General features: G+C 30.8%; 1 protein-coding gene across 1 annotated transcript; it reads right to left on the reverse strand.

Annotated features, from left to right (window-relative positions):
• Positions 1 to 4172: 4172 nt before the first annotated feature.
• LOC109600983 (uncharacterized) lies at positions 4173 to 12214 on the reverse strand. The gene is made up of 8 exons (XM_020017178.2): positions 12073 to 12214; positions 11469 to 11616; positions 8982 to 9247; positions 6920 to 7307; positions 6194 to 6448; positions 4823 to 6143; positions 4705 to 4756; positions 4173 to 4615 (listed from the first exon to the last, which is right to left on the reverse strand). Exons 2-6 carry the CDS (start codon positions 11534 to 11536, stop codon positions 5096 to 5098), a joined length of 2025 nt encoding a protein of 674 aa, XP_019872737.1. The 5' UTR covers positions 11537 to 11616; positions 12073 to 12214; the 3' UTR covers positions 4173 to 4615; positions 4705 to 4756; positions 4823 to 5095.
• Positions 12215 to 23593: the final 11379 nt, after the last annotated feature.

Genomic DNA, 23593 nt, shown 5'->3' on the forward strand with positions numbered 1-23593 from the left:
TAATTATTGTTTTAATTTAATCCATTCGTTTTAGTTACTCAAAAGAATATATATATATATATATATATATATATATATATATGTCGGAGGGTTCATGTGAAACGCAAGTAGTACTATGGGTTGCATACTTATAGTACTTGGGTGGAATCAGCGGAAGTGCTAAGCAGGGGATGGTACTCGAACCGAGGGTGACTGTAGAGGAGACCTGCGAGGGCGGACAGTTAAGCTCCGTCAGGGAAGCTGCGTAGAAGTCTTGGCTTGGCATAACCGTCGGGATCACCGCGTTTCATACGACTCCTACCTAATTGTTTGACTATTAGTTGTAATCCTGTGCCTGTTAGTTCAATTACATTGTAAGGACTATTTGCGTGTTATTTAATATTCGAAATGGCCGATAATCCTGACCGCGCTGCGACATCAGAAGTGGGATCTGAATCAAGATTTGAATCAGGATCAGGATCTGGATCTGGTGGAAGTGAAGTGAAGTGGGAGTCGCTATTGGAACAACAAAATAGGAACTTTTTGGCTCTTCTACAAGCTCTGCGGCCACCGTCGAATCAGGTCAGTGTAGAATTGCCAGAGTTTGATCCGGATACAGAGAACGCTGATGCACAAGCTTGGATCTCGACGGCAGATATGTGCATTTCGGACAAATCAATGAGTGGTGCTCCCTTGATAATTTTGCTTAGTAAAGCTTTAAGGGGTCAAGCATCCTCTTGGCTATCAAAAGTGACATACCCGGAGATGACGTGGTCGGAATTTAAAGACATTTTTGCGTCAAGATATCATTGTCCCGAAACAACAGCGACTGTTTTTCTAAATTTCCTAAACAATAAGCCAAAGGATGATGAATGTCTTGCATCGTATGCAGCTCGCCAAATGACGTCGAGCGTCTAGCGAGTGCAGTTCTTGCACATATCGCATCATTCGAACCCAGGACTCGTCGACTTGCGATTACCTCCGACATCGATACAAGAGCTAAACTGCTAAAAGAACTGACCGTTTTTTTCTTATATGAAAAGGAAATCAACGACGAACGACTTCGACCACAACCCCAATAAAAAGCCTAAATTACCAATGGCTTCAACAATATGTTACAATTGTGGGAAATTGGGTCATAAATCGGACAAGTGTCGGAGGTCAAGAAATGATGAGAACCAGATGTCGAGACCCAGTACCTCGAGTGGACACCCATCATTCAATGGACCAAATTCAACGAAGCCATCGATTGCCTGTTTCAAGTGTGGACGACAGGGACACTTTGCATCACGTTGTACTGTACCCAACCACTTAGACGCCAATCCGTAGTCGAAGGGATCAAGTACCGAGCGTCGCGTCAATATGTGTTTGGTAAACACACCTGCAGCCACTTTAAAACATAAGGGTGAGAAGTTTTCATTTTGTTTTGATTCCGGGTCGGAATGTTCGCTCATTAAAAAATCTATATCACTTAAGCTTAATGGTAAACGATTTTCTAATGTTGTTGTTATGACTGGCATGGGACAGATGAGTATAAACAGTACCTAACAAATTTAGGCTGTTGTTGAAATTTATAATATCTCTCTTGAAGTATTGTTTCACTTTTTACCGGATTATTGTTAGCAACATGACACAATGATTGACCGAGAAATTTTGAGTAAAGGATTAGCTGTTCATATGACATTTGAGGAACTTAGCCTAAAGAAAATCAATGTAGTTAACATGTGCGTTTTAAACGATTCCTACAAAATTAATTTTCAAAATTTAGACATAGAAACTGACAAAAGCTAGATTTTCTTTTAATACGGAGAAATGTTCTTTTCTTAAAAAAAGTCTATTCAATATCTTGTATATCAAGTTTATGAAGTATGCAAAATTTACATAAATATCATAAAGTCATGTTTGATCGCTCTAAAGTCAGACACCAAACAAAATTTGATCCTATGTTTAGAATTGTTTTCTTCCTGATAGAGGTATTGAATGGTAATCTATATTTTTGAAGTCATTAAGTAGCAATCGAACTTATAAGTAAGCGCATGAAAAATCGTGGAAAATGCCAGAAAGTTATATTCCAGTTGAACTTGAAGGCGTTGAAAGAGACGTCAGTTTGAGTCCCAGTAGTGAGACTGTGGATTGTCTTACATGTGTCGATCTGTAACTGCAAGTGCAAAATCAGTTGGTTTTGATCATGGCGCAGGGGGCAGAGGCAATGTAGAGACGTTGTGTGTAGATGATCATTGTTTAGACGATGATTCATGTGTTTAATTGGGAATATAAACAAAGGCATTTGAATTATTATCAATGTTCATGTTTGGATATTTTGAAATAGATCTAAACAGTACCTGTGTTGAATGGAATCGGTTGTCTTATTTTGGGAAAGAGTTAATTGTAAAAATGTAATAATTATTTTATGAGTGTCTTGTAACAGATATTTATTTGGTATGACCGCATAAAGAAAATGCCAGAAAACTTTGTACCCAATGACGATGATTTAATCACTTTTTCTGAAGAAGAAGAATCAACGTAAATAATAGTTTAAATCTTAATTTTATTCATTTTTTATATTTTTATTATTATTTTATCATTGGACTGAAAACTGTGTGGACACTGATTAAGTTGAGAGCCGTCGCTGGTAAAGTGGCGAAGAGATTTTATCGCTGGTTAAGTGATAATTTCTAGTGAGAGCCGTCGCTGGTAAAGTGGCGAAGAGATTTTATCGCTGGTTAAGTGATAATTTCTAGTGAGAGCCGTCGCTGGTTAAGTGGCGAAGAGATTTTATCGCTGGTTAAGTGATAATTTCTGTTGAGAGTCATCGCTGGTTAAGTGATGACGAGTCTGTATTGCTGGTTAAGTGATGCAGATCTTGAGGTTTTCATGTCCATAGATAAACTCTAGTCTTATATTCGAAAATATCGTAGATGTAACACGCATTGGGGCAAACTTTTATGCATTTGATTTGAAAGGTTGATAAAACTAAAGATTGTCTGATATTAGTCAGGAAAAGCCAAATGAACTATTACTGTTTGAACTTAATTTGCAGGAAAATCACACGAGGACGTGTGACTTGTCAGAATGGCCGTGTCGGAGGGTTCATGTGAAACGCAAGTAGTACTATGGGTTGCATACTTATAGTACTTGGGTGGAATCAGCGGAAGTGCTAAGCAGGGGATGGTACTCGAACCGAGGGTGACTGTAGAGGAGACCTGCGAGGGCGGACAGTTAAGCTCCGTCAGGGAAGCTGCGTAGAAGTCTTGGCTTGGCATAACCGTCGGGATCACCGCGTTTCATACGACTCCTACCTAATTGTTTGACTATTAGTTGTAATCCTGTGCCTGTTAGTTCAATTACATTGTAAGGACTATTTGCGTGTTATTTAATATTCGAAATGGCCGATAATCCTGACCGCGCTGCGACATATATATATATATATATATATATATATATATATATACATATACATTATATTTTATAAATAAAAATAAACTACAATAATTGAATTATTGGGTTATTCGGAAAGTCATTTCGTTTTTTCCTGACAGAGGATTTAATTGTATTTTTTTGCACCCAACTTCACACTTAAGCCGTATAATTTTTATATGCATTGAGAGTTCAAGCCAGAAAGAAATTGACCGATGTGTCTGGAGAAGATGTGTTGACAGTACGCCAGTGCCAGAATTGGTTCGCTAAATTTCGATCCGACAATTGTGATGTCGAACATGCACCACGTTCAGGAAGGCCGGTTAAAGCTGATAAAGACGCGGTAAAAGCATTAGTTGATGCGAACCGGCGAATAACAACACGTGAGATCGGATTGAGGTTAAATTTATCAAATTCAACAGTTTATGACCACTTGAAAGGCCTGGGGGTTATCCTCGAAGCTCTCAAAGAGAGAAAAAAAAACGAAATTTCTTTCTGAACAACCCTATATCATATTTACTGAAGGAAGAATGTAACAGGTAAATATATTTTAATTAACTAGATTGGAATGACTAATGCACACAAGCATTTTATGTAGAAATGAATTTTATTAAACAATATTAGTATACAAGTAAAAAAAAAATGAATTAAATTAAAGAAACAATTTCTGAAACTATCTGCTTTTAAATATTAAAACTACTAGTAAATAAACGTACGAGTATGTATGGTTGAAATTTCAAATAAATATTTTGGTAAAAATCCAACAAAAACATACATTAACTAAAACAAACCTGCGTATTTATTATTAATCTTTTAAAATAACCTCGGTACAATCATCAAATTATAAACAGGTGCAGTCTTTACATAGAAATTCTGTGCCTGTCTTCATTTTGTCGCCCCCTCTGATGACACTCAAGCGCCGGTGTCTCCACCGACGAATTCGTCCTACCTCCTGCACCCCATGTCATTAAAAAACGAAGAAAATCCAATGTAACGTTCGGACACACGTATGTAAGTACAACGATAAGCACCAGTAGCTTAAGTATGGCCAGAATAATTCGCAATGGCAACGTGAGTATGTAGTATATGACATAGAAAGGGGTGAAAAACAATTTTATGGGGATGACTAAGAGGAACAGTAACGTTATGCATGCTTTTGTCGGATAGTAAACGGTGAAGGCTGCGACTTTCAACGGAAACTTCAGTAATTCGGTAAAATCTGAAAAATATTGACATATTTTTGTTTGTGTAGAAAATAAAATATGATCAAATCGTTGACTATGGAAGACTTATCCAGTTAGATCATACCTAAAGTTATCGACATTAATGGTATCTTTTTGAACTTCCCCCAGTAGAAATGCTGAAAATTATAACTATACAGTAAAATATTATAATACAATATAAAAAAACGATTAATTATACTTACAATTAATTAAATTAAAATGAATTATTTTCGTTGGTTTTCCATAATTTTATGGGGAAAATGTTAAGTTTTATTTAAATGGTACTCAAACTACAATTTTGGCTTTGACACATCTTTCAAAATTAGCATAACAACTTCATGTAGAAGTTAGGTTGAAGTATACTGAAATAACTGAAGTTTATTAATATTAATTTATTTGTAATAATCAGTAATTATTAACATCATATATTAACTATAGACAAAGCTGTGAAATTAACAAAAACATAATACTAACGTTTATATAGCTTTGATAGATGAATTTAAGAAAGAATTCTCTTGACTCAATTTAAGATGGAACGGATACGTTTTGGACATATTGTTTAATTGCATGTCATTCCTAATTTCTTGATTACTAATTATGATCAGTAAACAGGTGCATCTCGAGGCAATGATGTAAGCCTTCTTCAAATCTTCCGCGTCCTTGGCGTCGAAATCCTCATCGTCGATCGGCATTATCACAACCTTAAACTCCAACCCTTTGACTCTAAGGGGCCAAATGACGAGGAAGTCGTTGGGTTCTTTGCGCTGGATGAAGTACTCGATGTCCTGTACGGCGTTTGGCCTGTAGCCGTTTTCGACGAAGTGTTTGTCGATGTGCTCGTTGATTCTGGCCGGCGTCACGTTTTCTCCAGCCATAAACGGTAACACACTTATGTCGTTGGGTTTGAAGCCTTTGGTGGAGCATAAGTCAATTACCACGTTGGCTATGTTTTTGTCGATGCCACCTTCGGTTTGCAACCAGTAAATTGGGGGGCCGATTATGTCGTGGCCGATTTCTATGTTGGGAATTTTGATGTTGGCTAACAAAGAGGGAGGTAACATCGGCATTGGTTTGCTGTAGAACTTTTTGAACACGTTGAAAATGTAACCGGTTGTGCGCATCACTTTGCTGAGGATTATTGACGGAGTTTTCAACATTTCAGGCGAGTGTTTAGGTAGAAATAATGAGGCTTGATTGGTGTCCACCATAAACCACATGTCGCCCCAGAATATATTACTGTGCTGTCTTATCATGCTTTTCATGTCGAGGTCGTCTCTTAGATTTGAAAATTTACAATTCATTTCTTTGCAGTTACCGTCGTGGTAACATTTGTACACAGCCGTCAAAGTATTTATTATCACCTGATGATCAAATGCCAAACATAAAGCCTCAGTCTCGTCCATGAATATGTGCTTGTATTTGTTTACGTTGTTTTGCAGAAAATCGTCCATAGAAATGTAGAAACGAGTGGTATCAACAAATTTTTTCAGTCCCAGTTTCTCGAGTTTGATGTCAGTGTCGAATCTGAAATCGTACTTTTATTGTTTGATCGATTGATATGTATGGTGTTTTACCTAATTCCGGGCCAGTAGAAAATCACCAAAGCCCTGTTCTCCTCATTAAGTCTGCCAGTAAAGTACAACTCTTCTAGTTTCTTTAAAACCAGGAGAGTCTTTCCCGTTCCTGCAGCTCCGTGAACCACAAGAGGTCCTGCTTCTTGTGCGTTGCATTCCTTGTGTTTGAGCAGTTGCAGTTGTTCCTGCGTGAGCAATGCGATCATGTCCTCGTGAATTTCATTAACGAAAACCCCGCAGCTTAGTATTACAAATCTGAAACAAGTAAATTTTGTTTGAATGTGGAAATAAAAATGTGATTAACTGTTTTAAGTAATATTCAATGGTAAAATTAATTATGTAACGTCCCATAATTATGATCATAAATTAACGTTTTACAATTTCATGAGCTATTATCAGAAAATTCCATTAGGAAACTTGTTTCGCCCGTAACTTGCCAACTATAAATATTGCATTGACCCGCGTTGACCACGTCAACGCTGAAACGTCGATAGTTTGTGCGACAGGCAGAAAAAACGCAATACCTACAATGTCTTTCACAGAAAGACATAAAGGCTTTAATAGTTGCTGTAATGATTTTTTCGAAGTAATTAATGCCTCCATATTTGTCTAGCGTCGCATGTGTAATTTTTTGCGGCTCACTTGCTGGAAACTATTATCTTAATGTACGAGCTGTAAAGATACGCAGAGGCATGTGAACAATCCGACAATCAAAATTATACTTACCTATTGAACAGCGTTTCGAAATACTTCAGGTCCACGTCCCCTTTGCTGAAAACCGTCTCCCGAAACCACACGTTGAATTTCTGCTGGTTCGACAGCACGTCTTCGAAAACGTGCAGGTCACCGTCTTCCTTCCACCGTTTGATCACTTGCTGTTTCGGGTCTTTGGTGTACGGGCCGAGGAACGGCCACATGATGTACGTTTGGATGTTGTGCTCCTTGGAATCAACGCCGATCAGTTGTTCCAGCACTTCCAGGTGGTCGCGCAGCTGATGTTGGGCTGAGCGTTTGTTGTTTTTTATCAGTTTGGCGTCGGAGGTTTTCTCCAAGGCGTGTTTTGAGTTTATCTCCGTGGTGGATTTCACTTCCAAAAGGCACACGTACGTCTTTCCTGGAATGTCCCAAAGTCATTTTTTGATCTGATCTTGATATGATAGATAATGTGGAAGGGAATTGGGAGTGATAAAAAGTTCTTCTCCATGTTTCCACACAATTACAATTAAAAAAAGAGATGAAAATATCAATATGTATTCACATCTCCATGTTCACCAGTTTGCATATACAGGATGATTCCCCTAATTTATTCATTAGAGATTTATGAAGAACGGAAAAAAAATATTTAGTAGAAATTATTATAGCAATTATAACTATGCTTATTTAGTTTTGTTTTGTTATTTTTAATGGAAGGTCCTGTATTTTTTAGCTGTCACAAAGTTATTTTTTGATATGGTCTTCGAATCTTAATGTTTGAAAGATAGATAATATGGAACAGAATTGAGAGTGATAGTTATAAGACGTTAGATTGTTTAAAGTCCTTCTCTATCTTTCTACACAATTTCAATTAAAAAAAGATAAAAATATCAATATATATTCACATCTCCAAGTAAACTAGTTTACATATACAGGATGATTCACCTAACTAATTCATTAGAGGTATATGAAGAACGAAAAAAGGTATTCAGTAGACATTTTTATAGCAATTATAACTACGCTTGTTTCGTTTTGTTTTGTTCTTTTCAATGGAAGGTGCTGTATTTTTTAGCTGTTCCAAAGTTATCTTTTGATATGGTCTTTGAATCTTGATGTTTGAAAGATAGATAATATGGAAGAGAATTGAGAGTGATAGTTAGAAGTCGTTCTCCCCCTTTCCACACAATTACAATTAAAAAAAGACATAAAAATATCAGTATGTATTTACATCTCATTGTACACCAGATTGCATATACAGGATGATTCACTTAACTTATACATTAGAGGTTTATGAAGGAAGAAAAAAAGATATTCAGTAGAAATTTTTATAGCAATTATAACTAGGCTTGTTATGTTTTGTTATTTTCAATGGAAGGCCCTGTATTTTTTAGCTATCCCAAAGTTCTTTTTTGATATAGTCTTTGAATCTTGATGTTTGGAAGATAGATAGTATGGAAGAGAATTGAGAGTGATAGTTACAAGTTGTTTGATGGTTTAAAGTCCTTTTCTCCTTTTCCATACAATTACAATTAAAAAAAAAGAGATAAAACTGTCAATATGTATTCACATCTCCATGTACACCTGATTGCATATACAGGATGATTCACCTAACTTATACATTAAAGGTTTATGAAGAAAGAACAAAGGTATTCAGTAGAATTTTTTTACCAATTATAACTAGACTTGTATTCACATCAGTCAGTCATTGATGGTCTAACTAAAATGTCTGTAAAGTCACCTATTTTGATGTTGGAAAGTCCATTTTTGGCATACTCTTTTACAAGGAGTTACTTTATAAAGTGTCGTTATTAGTACTCCCAAATTTTCTACAGGGTGTTCTTTACATTAAATCCATTAGTCTCTTATGTATTAGTTAGGTGAATCAGCTTGTATAAGTTCTTATTTGAAGAGATGTGCTTTACCTTGTTAACAAAGTGTAATTGAATGATCATTTAACATATTATTGTTTAGTTTGGGGCCAATTGTAATTAGACCCCCTCGTGTAAATCTTATCTTATCGTTGCCACATTGACCTAATTGATTTCTTGTGTCAACGCACTATTGCAGATTTGTTTCATCATTTTTTCGTACTCACCCTGATATTTGGCGAACACAACGAAATCGTGTTCGCGTATCATGAGCTTCCCGTCGCGTTGGTTGCGAAACGAGTGTCCGGCGTAAACGGCACTGTGGAAGAACGTCAGCCAAACGCCGTTCACATCCTCCCCGATTCCCTGCAGCCTTTCGAAGATCCGTTCTTCGGCGTGAATGGCCTGTTTCTCACCCGACTTCTTGAACGTTCTGGGCACGCTGTAGATCGTCGTTTCATCTCCGTTCGTCGGGAATTCCCGCTCTATGTATCTGGAATTGGAGTATGTCAGGAATGGTTGGTGCAAAGTATGCGTCCTCGTTAAATCGTCAAAAGCCAACGGAATAAAAGAACGAAGGGAAAATGTAAGATCGGATCGTGTTTAAACGGTAATTTATATGAAGAGACAGACAGCGAAGCGTTGTAAAAATCGTCTCGCAGTCAGCCTTGCATCGGTTTTAAAGATGCATTAAGATGAGACCTTTTAAAATAACAGGTTTAATGACAACTATTTTTTTTCGAATCCGATGTGGCCGGAGTTCCATTGCGATTCTGTATGTGAAGCAATTACAAGATCCAGTTTGGCCTCTTCGGACTAATCAAAAAGGAGCGGACGCTCGGGTTTCGCCTTTTTTGCAACCGTTCTATACTTTTACTTCGCAAACTTATTGGACATATTTATGCAAATCCAGTTCGGATGGAAAATAAAACGCGCTCGGGCGCATTTCATATTTAAACCGAACCGGTCCGGCGGATGCGAGGGTAATTATAATTATTAATTGCGTTGAATTATGATTGTGGCGCCGATCGTCCACAAAAATACTCCGAAATCTTTGTTTATTTATCGAACCGTGAGATTTATCAGAAGTTATCGATTAAATTATTAATAATGTTGATATTTTTTAGGAGTTTGTCTAGACATAAATCATAAGTTGATGATGATATATATTATGGTGATTAACTAGCTCTGGATGTGGTTGGGACTCCAATGTGACATCAACAATTTTGTATAAACAATTGGAAAATCCGAAGAATTAATTACCCAAAGCACCGGTTATTTATTGTCAAACATTTCTGAATTTCCTTATGATTCATTGGTTATACTTCCTGCTAAAAATCTAGTGCGTTACTAAACAAATATACAGGGTATTTCAAAACTATATTGATATTTAAAGGCTAATTTAAAAAAAGAACTTCTTAGACGTCTTTAATTTTGAGATGTGGTGGTAAAATTTTGAATAAATCATCTTTTCTCATAATACCTTTTTATCTAAATATTTTTAAAGAAAAATATGTTACGCCACTGTTCTTTCTCTTAACAAAAATTATTTCTATTGTTCTCATATTGAAATTTTAAGGGCTAATTTTAAAAAAAACTTCCTAGACGTCTTTAATTTTGAGATACAGGATGATAAAATTTTGAATAAATCATCTTTTCTTAAAATATCTCTTAATCTAAATATTTTTAAAGACAAATATGATACACCACTGTTCTTTCTCTTAACAAAAATTATTATTGTTCTCATTCATTTTTGAATAAATTTGATCCCTTGATTTTTTTCTCACCGACTTATGGTTTTCGTAAGTAAAAAAGTAAGAAACAGTTCTGTTGGTCAGCACTTTTTTGTAAAAAGGTAAAAGATTTGATTGGGCGATTATGTGATTAAAAGAGGGAATTCCTAGATATGTGTATACGGAGTGATTCATTTAACTTATTCTTCCTTTTCTTAGCAAATATAACTTGAACTACTTTTCTAATTTATTTTTAATAAAATTTTGTTTCAGATTTCGTCGGAAGTGGCATTATCTATATTATTATTTTCAATGAAACACACTATATATTTTTGATTTTTTATGTGTAATTAAAAAACAAAATGGCTAAATCTATTTTTCAGTGTATTGTAAAAAGGGTTTTAAAAGTAAGGTAAACGATTTGAATTAACGATTATGTGATTAAAAGAGGGAGTTCCTAGATATGTGTATACGGGATGATCACATAACTTATCTATTTTCTTAGCAAATATAACATGAAATACTTTTCTGATTTATTTTTAACAAAATTTTATTTATTTTCAATGTAACACATTATATATTTTTGATTTTTTATATGTAATTGCATCTGTATGCATCTTAAAATATCAATAATTTTATTATTTTCAATGTGTAAAAAATTAATATATGAAGTTTTTTCTTAGAATAAAATCAAGAAATCACTTGTTTAAATATTTTTCCTTACTTTTGATACACTCTATATTGTTTATTACCTTTTTAATCTGCACATTTTTTGAAACGAATACAAATCATCATTATTAAAAGTAAAACAAATCTTTAATTAATTAATAAAAATTAATGACCATTAAATGAACATATAGAAAAAGATGGGAATTGCATTTTTTGAACAGAAATTCACATGATATTATAAATGCTGAATTATTATCATTGTGCAATAAATTCGATAAAACAATCGAATGTGTAAACAAATAAAAAACTCACCTGTTCAAGTAGTCTCTGACGTTGACTTCATCGTGTGACGGTAAATATATTTTGCTCTCAAATTCCATTTTGTGATTTTTTAAACTCGATATTCACCACAAAATTCATTTTAATCACGGGATGAAATTAGTAAATAAATGTCCATCGGCTAAAACGACGTAAATGTTGTCAGTTGTGTTGTATTGATGTTTTATCTGAGGCGTCGATAAGATAGTTTTAAGTGGACTCTCATTATGTCTCTGATAAAATAGGTGTTATATATTGAATTGTTATTATTATAAACGTTGAGTATTATTATTAAAGTAGGTAAACAAAAAACGCAGGTTTTTATTTGTTAGCAATTATCTGAAAATTATAGCGATAATTGACTGGGGTGCAGTTTCCGTTTCGTTACGACTTCCATTGTTGTTTCTTGTAAAACTGGTAGATATAAATAAACTACGAACGAATGGCAAGAGTGTTAATTGGTCTCGTGGATATAATTATAGTCCGTTTTAATTAATTGCCCATACATATTTTTAGCATTACCTACGTTACTTATGAATCAGGGCAAAAACGATAACGCAATTGAACAAATAAATAAAAATTAGATTAGTTTTTTTACCTTAAAGTTTGCGAAGCGTAAAAATGGGAGGAATGCACGTACACACACACGCGGAATTCGTAAACACTGAAATTATTTGTCGTTGCCGTTCCCGTGGTAAGACAATATAAAACCTGAGGACGGGGAAACACAACATAAAAATATTTATTTAAATTGCATCATGAATATTAAAACCAGTCGGTGGTTACGATCGGCGTTGGAAGTTTGGCGAGATCCTAAAATCCCACAAACAAACCTCTCAAGGTTTTCAACGTGCTAATTCAGTTTTATTCGATCTTCCATGCACGTGATGTGCGTCTTTTGGTTTTTGGTTTATTCGCATGGCAGTTCAGTTCAGTTCAGTTGATTGATTGAGTTGATAATTTGCCTCCAAAATGATTATTATTGGTAACTTACAAGATAATATGAATTATGTTTGGAAATTATCATGTTAGAACAATGATTATTATTAATTAAATTAATATGTTTATGGTGAATACACGATACGGCTAATAAATGTGCAATTTTAGATAATTTGACGTGACGAATTAATTTTGTTCACTATATGTGGTCTATTAATGTAATAATCATTACTCACTTTTAACCTTGATTTTAAGTTATCAATGGACTGGATTTCCTAGATTTCTTTTTTTAAGATTAAATTGAGATAATAAAATTTAAGTTGAGATAATTAATTTTTAAAGTCTTCGATTTTTAAATGTTATGGATGAATTAATTAATTTATAATTTATTCAGATTTTAATGACAAGAAATTATTTATCATTTTGTTTTTTGTCCTATTAAAAAAACAGAAACAGAAATTAATCTTTAATAAAAGCTTTTATCACATTTTTTTATATTATTTATTTTTAAAAAATTAGGAGAAACAATACAATTTCAAAGTGTCCTGAAATTTTATATTTTTATTGGAATTAAAGAAAAACAAATTTCTAAGATTCCAGAAATTTTACATTTATATTGGAATTAAAAAAAAAAAATAAATTTAAATTAATTTAAAATGATTGAATATTATTCTTCAATGAACTAGATTTTAAAATTATTTTCCAAATTTCTTTATTGAGATAAAATTGAGAAAATTTATATTTAAATATTTAATTTTACAAGTTTAAATTAATTAAATTATACTTTATTCAAAAATTATCTACGATTTTATTTCTCGACAATTGTTTTAAAGAAATATTATTAAAAGAAATTATTTTTCTTCTTACAAGAAAAAACTATAGTTTTAAATCCTTCAATTTTTTATGTTAATTTTCAAAAATATTGTTTTATATTATTTATCTTTAAAAAATTAGGAAAAACAATAAAATTTTAAAGAGTCCAGAAATTTTATGTTTTTATTGAAATTAAAAAAAAACAAATTTCAAAGTTATTTACAATTGTTTTAAAGAAACATTAATAAGAGAAATTATTTTTCTTCTTATGTTAATTTTCAAAATTATTGAATAATAATATATTTAAAAAAATAGAAGAAATAAAAAAATTCTAAAGATTTCTAAAATTTTATTATTTTTATTGGAATAGAAAAGATCAAATATATTTTAATGTAGTGGATTTTAGAATAATTTCCAAATTTTTTTTTTTTTTTAACAAAATGTATGTTTAGATATTTAATTTTTAAAGTCTTCCATTTATAAATATCACAGATAATTTAATTAATTCAAATTTTAATGATAATAAATTATCTATTATTTGTATTTTGACTTGATTTTGATGAAACATTAATAAAAGAAATTAAATTTTAATAGAAGCTTTGATCACATTAATTCCTTTAATTTTTTATGTTAATTTTCAAAAATATCAATTTATATTATTATCATTTTTTAAAAATTAAGAGTAACAATAAAGTTTCAGTCTAGAAATTTTATATTTTTATTGGAATTAAAAAAAAAAACAAATTTAAATTAGTTAATTTAAATTTATTCTTTTAAATTCCATATATTTTTTCGTCAATGAACCAGATTTTAAAATTATTTCCCAAATTTCTTTTTTAATATAAAATAGAGAAAATATTTAGATAAATTAATTAAAATATACTTTATTCAAATTTTAATGACAAAAAATTATTTACGATTTTGTTTCTCGACAATTGTATTAAAAAACATTAAAAAGAGAAATTATTTTTCTTATGGTATCAAATCCTTCATTTTTTTATGTTAATTTTCAAAATTATTAGGTAATAAAATATTTAAAAGAAGTAAAAAATATAAAAAAAATTCAAAGATTTCTAAAATTTTGTATTTTTATTGGAATTATTTTATTTTATTATTAATTATTTTTTGGAATAATTTCCAAATTACTTTTTTTTCATAAAATGTGTCTTAAAGATATTTAATTTTTAAAGACTTTCATTTATAAATGTTATGGATAATTTAATTAATTAAGATTGATTTTAATGAAACATGAATAAAAGAAATTAATATAAAAAATTAAATGAATTAACATAATAAGAGCTTTTAAATTTTTTTTTATCAAAAATATTATTTTATTAAATATATATTATGTATTAATAGAAAAATATAAAAAAAGAGATTCTTGAACTATATTGTTTTTATTGAAATTTAATAAATTGATTCTTCCACGACCTGAAAATTTAAATAATTTCCTATTTTTTAAGTTAAGTTTAGAAATTTAACTTCCATTTGTAAATATTACAGATAAATTAATTAAGTTTTCAATTTATTCAGATTTTATTGACAATAAATTATCTATGATTCTGTTTATTTGACATTAACTTACAAAGATTCTTGAAATTTTGTGTTTTTATTTGAATTAGAAAAGAAACAAATTTAAATTACTTTAAGTGTTATTTTTAGAAACTTATTTTTAACTTACTTATTTATCTCAAAAAATAAAAAATGGGAACGAAACAATTTGATATTTTTTTACATGTTGATATTTATTTAAAATATTTTATCAAACTAATTTTTTATTTTTTTTTTATAAAATATTAGTTTATAGCTTATGATATACAATAGTTGTAGAAATTATTTATAAATAAATTTCTAGAATTTAGAAGTTAATTTTAATTATTTATTATACTTTTAAATGTTTTTCTAAATTATTATATTCTAAATATTTTTTTTTATTTTTTAAGCAAGTAATTTTTTTTGGGATATAAAATAAAAATTTGCAGTTGTTTTTCTTTCTTTTTCTCAATTGTAAATTGATACTAGAGTTGAAACTCTATTTTTCTTTTTTGATAATAAAATCTATTTTTCCTTAATCTAATTGGAAAAATTACTGGATATATTTTTTCTTGATTATTAAAAATAATTAATTTTCAAAAATTTACCAGTTTAAAATATTCACGTGAGTAAGAATTTAACACATATTTTCTGTGAAAGGTATACAAAAATTAAAAGTTAGGAAAACAGCCATTTATTAATTAAAACATAAACTTAAACAAAGTACATACAAATCTGAACATCACAGATGTACGGTAACCTAGTGATAATCCACATTGCACACAAACTCCTTCTTTGCACTCCTTACTAAAATGTTGAATACAGTATAAACTTGAACAGTCAAAAAAGAAAAAAAAGATGAACGAACACATCGTTGAATTGTAGCGAAGACGAGGAACTCCTCAACCGCTGGCAGCGAAATACACGCCAACGGTGGTGGAGTTACCAATCCTCACAACTTTCGAATCCTCGTAAACCTGAAAGCAAAATAAACAATTAGTTTAAATATCATCGTCACATTACCGAAACGGACAAGGTGAAGAACGACACTTACACAATTTACTGGCGGCGTCTCTTTCACCTGGCACGAACACATTTGAATAATTAACCCATCATAAGTTGTTTGGCGTAGACTTTAATTTTTTCCAAATATATTATATATTATAGAGTTGTCCTTGTTGATATTTAAGCGCAATAAATATTTTGGGACGAGTGACTTTCAATCTTGCGTTCATAAATTTTAATTCGATCCGAAACGCGAATAATCCCAATTAAATGCAAAATAATCAAGTGACTAATTACTAATAATAGTAATTAGCCGTACAAAATTGCGCCGAGTTAAATTTTAAGTAGTCTGTTTTGCCACTCGACCTTTATAAAAAAGACGCCGTAATACGTTTGGCATATACCGCAAAACCTTTCAATTGACATTCTCAAGAAGGATATCGGATGCTTTACTTTCGGCGATTTTTTTCTTAATGTCGTCGCACGTTTCGACCACGTTCTCCTCTATTTTTCAGTTCGGGTTTTAATTCGGTCGAAAAAATTATTTAATTCTGATTTCGTTACTAAACAAACAATTTTTTTAATTGTATATGAGCGATTAAAAAGACCGATAACTTTAATTAGATGTTAATTACTAATGTTAATTGTGGCTACTGGTCCACTCTGATGTTACGACAATTTTAAATTAATTGGTTTTACAGTGAGGTAGTAAAAAGTCCCCTCTGATAACTGTTGAAAGAATAAGCAGTAACGTAAGAAGTAACAGATATATTATAAACTCTCTGTTGTATATACAGCGTGATTCACTAAAAGTTTAATTGTGTGCATATAAAAACATTAATAATTTTGGTATTTTGATTGAAATTCCCTGTACGTTTTAGCATAATTGTAATTTTTTTATTTTCTAATTCAAATAATATGGCTGAACTCAATAGTTTTAGAACTATTAATTTTTTTTAAAAAAAATTTAACAGATTGATGGTCTAATTAAAATGTCTATAAATATTAATGTTTGAGAGAACATTTTTGGCATATACGTTTATCAAGGAGTTATTATTGGTACTCCCAAATTTTATACAGGGTGTTCGTTATTTACGTTTAATTTTATGCATCTTAAATGCAAAAATAATAACTAATAATATAAAAAACAGTTTTTAAACTGAATACAAAAAAATGTCATTCATGGCGTACTACTATTGGTACACATAAGAAAACAAAAGATATTTTGATATTTTTGATATATTGAAAAAAAAAACTAAATTAAACGCAAAAAACGAACTTCCTGTATAAAATTTGAGAGTACTAATAATGGCTTCTTATAGGATTGTTCTTGGTTAATTAAAAAATTCATAAACTATTGGGTTTAGGCATAGGATATAGTATAGCTACTTTATTTGTAATATATGATAGCTACTTTATTTGTAATACATGAAAAATTTTAGAATTTAAAAATATAAAAATATAATAAATAACCGAAAACAAAATTCTGGTTAAAATAAATTTAAAAACTAACCTATTTATTGCTATAAAAATTTCAAATTTCTTCCAGTTTCTCTGTATAGGGTGTTTCAAAAGTAGAGTAAATGGGTGATTCTTAGCTTTGTATGACATATTCATTTGATATAGTGGGAGGTAAAATTTTCAACATTAAATATCTATGAAACCATTCTAAATATTTTGATGAAATTTGCTACACAATTGCTATATATTAAGGGACATTTTCTAAGGTATAACAATTTTTTTTATTTCTACCAGTGACGTTCGTGGGGAATTTGAACGAAATATTAAAAAAAATGTGGTTCGCCACTGCCTTTTCACAATAAAATATGTACAATGATGTACATATGTCTAGAAACTTTTTACTTTAATTACACAACGACTCACTCCTTCAAAATTTTTATCTTACTTTTAAAACACACTCTTGTTTCAATTTTTGTCATAAAATATGATAAAATTGGTGGATGCGCCGGTCCTAACGCATAAATCTCGACATATAATTGAATATGTTTAAAATTAATTAAGTTTATGTAAAGTAAATTTAATAATATGAATTTATGTTATTCAACTAAATTTTTAAATATCTTGACAAACGTTTCCAGCACGAATAAACGTCAGAACTCAAAAATAAATTCAATTACGTGACTTTTAGTGTTTCCAATGTGAAGCATACGATTCGATTAAAATCTTCTGAAACGCCGCAATCTGAAACTAATAAATATGTTAAATAAATTGTTTTCGGTGCGGATATGATGTAATACTACTAGTAGTAGGTATTATGTAATTAGTTATGAACAATACGTACGGTTTCGGTAAATGCCACGCTTCTTACAAACGTACGTACAGCAAAAAAACTGAAAGCGAAGAGAGAGAAAAAAAAACATTCAAAGCATCGTAAAGCAATAATTCCGCAAGCCATTCTATTTTTATTTATTCGAATTTATTATAAGTGAACTGATCAAGTGAATGAACTTTGAATATCGCGTCCTTCGCAAACATTTAGCTGATTTATTCAGATGAATGGCGGTTTTCTAATCGGGCAAATTAGATCTGATAAAATTGCATACCTTTACGTGGTTCTCCTGTTATTTTTATTTTCGTTTTTGAGAGTAAGCACACTAAAAATTCTGTTACTTGTATTTGTAATCAGTTAATTGTTGTTCCAGTTCTCAGTTTATGGATGATGGACAAAACATCACGTTAATTTAATGATTAATTAACATCTTAATTTAAAAAAAAAACAATTAAAGACGATGAGCAGAGAAAAATTGACGTGCAAAATCCAGAAGAGCGGAGTGCGACGACGGCGGAGCGCTGAACATGAACTTCATGCCATTTACCTCGACCATGAAACCCAAGCCGTGAGGCCGCAAACCACACCTTCTCTCTCTCTACTCCTTTCTAATAACCCAACCGATGTCTTGTGTATACAAACACAACACCAACAGCCAATTAATTAACAACAATATTTAACGTTTCATCGTTGCAATTAATATGGAAATTTGCTTTTATTGGGAACGTCTAAGATTACCATCGGTGATCGATCGAATGGTTCACCTGATTTAATTAAACTAAAATGTCTAATTACTCTTCATTTCTACATCAAAATGTTTGATGAAATGTCAATATTAAATTTTATTTACCTACACCCAAATAACCAATTTGTTAGTAATTGCTCCTCCCTGTATATTAAAAAGATAATACACAGATAAATCTCGTTCGAAGAGTGAAACAATCCCGAACGTAACCGCGAGGCGTTCGCGAACAGATATGCAAATTTATTGGGCAAGGTCCGTTAAAAACCTTAACATTGAATTGAAATTAATATATGCAATTGTCTATTAACGGATTAATAAATCTATGGCTGTTTGTTTATGCAAGTAATTCGGTGCGGCATGGCATAAATTACTAATTATTGGTGGTGGTGCGTTACGCCATTCAATTTTCGTTGATTTTCACATTTTGCTGGTTTCGATGATTAATTAATTATTGTTGTTTAATTGCGGTTGCATCGTTAGATTGCTCAGTTAATTAGCTCTTGCATAATTTACCAGGTGATACGTAATTTAATTTGATTAAGCGTTTATTTTAATTGGACTACAATTACCCATATTTTTGTTGGGTGTAGCTTAATTTGATTAAAAATTCAATAATTAAACCTTACAATTTTGATTATGTATTGAGTATTTGATTAATTAACAGATTTTTTTAACAATTTTCATAATATGCTAATTAATAAACTTTATTTATAGATTATAAAATAATAGTGTTACATGCTTTGTTATGTATTATTGTGTTACTAAATTTAATAAAATATTAATATCCCGATATAAAATGCTTTTAAAATGCTTTTAAAATGATAAAAATGTTAATCGTTTTAATTGCTTAATTAGTTTCAGTAATTTCTACTTAATATTATGTAATTTTATATGAAATATTTTGCATTGTATTTTTTGTTTCAAAAAATAGTTACAGAAACATATTTGTAAAATACAAAAAATAAATATCCACTATAAATTATTCTTTAAAAATACAGTATGATGTATTTTTTTATAAAATTTATTAAGGAGTTCGAACATATTTAGTCAAAATTTGTTGAAATAGTTTTTAATAATACCTAAATAATAAAATAGAAAATTTGTAATTATTTAATAATTATTTAATACTTTTAATAATAATTTATAACAGGTTTTCTTGAAATTAAGAATATCTAAGTAATTTTTATGAAAAATTAAAATATTACAACATAAATACACAACAACTTTTCCTTTCCTTTTACATTGTAGAGAAAAATGAAAAGCATTTTATGAAAATAGGGAGAACATGATATTTAACGACAGATTTCTTTGAAATTTTGTCATGATCAATTAAAAATTATAAATTATATATTACAACATTAAATATATTATAACTTTTCCTTTAATTGTTAAGATTTGATAGAGACTTTTAAATTTAATTTGAAATAATTATCAAATTTAAATAATATATTTTATTATATTGAATGATTTTAATTTTATTTTTTTATATTTTTTTAGAGAAAAATGAAAAGCATTTTTTGTCATGAACAATTAAAAATTACAAATTTTATATTACAACATTACAAATAGGTTTTTAAATTTAATCTGAAAAAAATTGAATTTAAATAACATAATTTTATATTTAATGAATTTATAACAGAAAAGTTAAAACAACTCAAGTTTCCTTGAAATTTATAATACGTAAGTTTTATAATATTACAAATTTTATAAAGCAAAATCAAATACATAATTAGTTTTGTTATAAGTTTAATTAATTTATTATATTAAATATAGTTTTAAATTTAAGGTGAAAAAATTAACAGATTTGAATATTTTTTTATATTTAATAAATTTAGTTTTATAATTTTATAATATTTTTACAAAAAAATTAAAACAATTTTATGAAAATGGGGAGACATACTTTTACTAACAACAATTAATAAAAAGTTTCCTTGAAAGTTGTGGTGTCTAAGTTTTTTGTGAACAATTAAAATATGACAAATTTTATAATAATTTTATTTTACAGTTTTAGATTTAAACAGAAAATAAGCGAATTTTTTATAATCTTTTGCAAAAATTCAAATTTAAATCATACTTTTTTATATTTAATGAATTTATTTTTAAGCTTTTATAACAACTAAAGTTTCCTTGAAATTAATAATACATAAGTTTTTTCATGAATATTTATAACATTACAAATTTTATAATACAAAATCAAACACATAATTACTTTTGTTATAATTTTAATTAATTTAATATAAATTTTTAAATTTAAGTTGAATAAATTAACAAGTTTAAATATTTTTTTATATTTAATGAATTTAGTTTTATAATTTTATAATTTTTTATAAAAAAATTAAAACAATTTTATGAACATTACACTTTTAATAATTCCTATAATATCAAAGTTTTTTCTCATGAAAAGTACTACAAATTTTATACTAAAACATTAAATGCATAATAAATTTAGTTATAATTACAATTTATTTAATCTAATAGATTTTTAAATTTAAGCTAAAAAATTCAAATTTAAAAAATACTTTTTTTATATTTAATGAAATTTTTATATTTTTTTACATAGAAGTTAAAGGAACTTTATGAAAATGTTTTCTTGAAATTTAAAATGTTACTAACTTTATATTACAACATAAACATAAATAAATATATGTTATTATAACTTTTGTTATAATTATAAATAATTTAATCTGATAGAAGTTTAAATTTGGTTAAAAATCATCAAATTCAAATAATATATTTTTTTTATATGATGATTTACTTCAGATTTTTTATAATTTTTCTATAGAAAAGTAGATACAACTTTATTATCTTAATTTAATCTAATAGAGTTTTAAATTTATTTCTGAAAAAAAAATACATTAAACTTAATTTTATTTTTTTATATAGAAAACGTTTTAACATGTGAATCCGAAGAGTTTTTTTATAATTATACATGCAACTGAAATGGTCCATGAGAAAGTTAATATTTATCCAGACAATTTTTTCTATCAGAACTAGATATTGTTTCTGCCATTAACGCCGCACACGTATAAGTGGTAAATATTTGTGCCTACATTATGTTAATTGCGAGAAATTTAATATAAGTGAAATGTAAAAATTCCGATGTGGGTGGTTCACTTTATTAAATATTAAACATGGGAGGCGCATTATTATTTATACTAATTATAAGGTCCCAATTTTTTCGAAAGGTTACTTGTACCTTTCGTTTCGGAACCGGTACAATTTTTAAATTATTTCAATCGTAACGCGTTTCGTTAGACCCGCAATTTATCGGGTACTGCGGGTAAAGTGAACCGGTGAACGTCACGTACTATATTCGTAAAAATAAACTCCATATGCCGTTTAGCATTTAAATCGGCGAAGTGTGACGTAAATGTAAAAAATCTCATCTCGACGATTCGGTTTATGTGACTAAACCAAATTGTTGGTTTGGTTAGTCACATAAACTGTTCCGAGGTGTTTCACCCTTTGGTACATCAACGGAAAGCGTCAGTGAGTTTTTTCCTTCAATATTCGAACGGACGAAAGAGTCGAAGCGGGTAAATCTAAAGCCAGTCGGTCATTGTCGGACACTTGTCAGGTGGGGTTGGCCTCTCAAGGTCAGTTCTGCAGCTAATAACCTGACTGTGAGACGGAGGGTACCACGGTTTGTTACCGGCCAGTGGCGTACCACATATGTACGAGTGTGAGAACCTGTATCCAAGCCGTCGAAATTACATTTTTTTTTGTTACTGAAGGGAAACCGAGAAAAAAACTACCTGGGCGTACGGATGGTGATGGCGGTTAGGCGGTACGGTACGGTACTACTCGGATTTGCTGGTTAAATCCAATTGGATGGCCGTGCGTGTTAATGATATTTACAGGTGCAAAATACAAATAAATATGAATCTAATTAACAAGCCCAATCGTAAATAATGAAGCTTCGGAGCGGTACTCCGTTACGATCCCACGTAAATTAAATTTAACATTCAGATAATTATGAATAAAAAGCATCAAGGTTGGGTGAGTGTGTTGTGGTACCGAATTATTTGGCTTCATTATGTCGGGGGGACTTGTTAGTTAGGTTCGGCGACTGCGGTACCGGCAAAGCGGCGGCACCGCCACGACAACAGTACGAAATTCTTACCGGTTTCCGTCGAACGCAGATACAAAAGCACTTATCACAAACAATGAGTGTAAATAAATAAATCGGTCGGCGTCGGACCGCCGTCGAAATGGGCTGATTAGCTGGGCAATCGATACGGATTGTGCGAGGATCGGTTGGCGAGACATCTGCGGAAAAATCGATCTCAGGCGAACAGATTGTCTCTAGACTAACCATAGACTGGCGAGTTCAGGTATCCGGCGACCGACGAACAGGTGGGGGGACAACGCTGCCGCGGCTCCACAAGAATGAAATAAAAGAAGCTCACGGTAAAAAGTCAGGCGGACTCAGCGGACCGGTTTGCTTGGCTTTGTGCTCATGGCCTCGACGGTACTGCCGATCATAGTTTATTGTAATTACTGTACCCTGCTCCTACATCCAGCGTGCACTTGATTTTTATTGTCAAGAGCGCGTCCAAGTCACCTCGCGCGCAACCCCCCCGGCCGCGCCGCCCCGCGCAGTGCCGAACCGCCCGCACCCCCCGCCCCGCCGGTACGCCGTCCGCGGGCCGCCGCCGTTCCTCAAGTTCTGTCTTCACTTGCCGCAAGAATATTTTCAGAAACCGTTGCTATGTGAGTGTGGCCATCTTTGCGCAATTACCACTTCTTTCTGCCGCCGCTTCTTTCTGTCTGCCAGGTCGGCCGGGTCCGCAC

This window comes from Aethina tumida, chromosome 3 (assembly GCF_024364675.1).
Source record: "Aethina tumida isolate Nest 87 chromosome 3, icAetTumi1.1, whole genome shotgun sequence".
NCBI lineage: Eukaryota > Metazoa > Arthropoda > Insecta > Coleoptera > Nitidulidae > Aethina > Aethina tumida.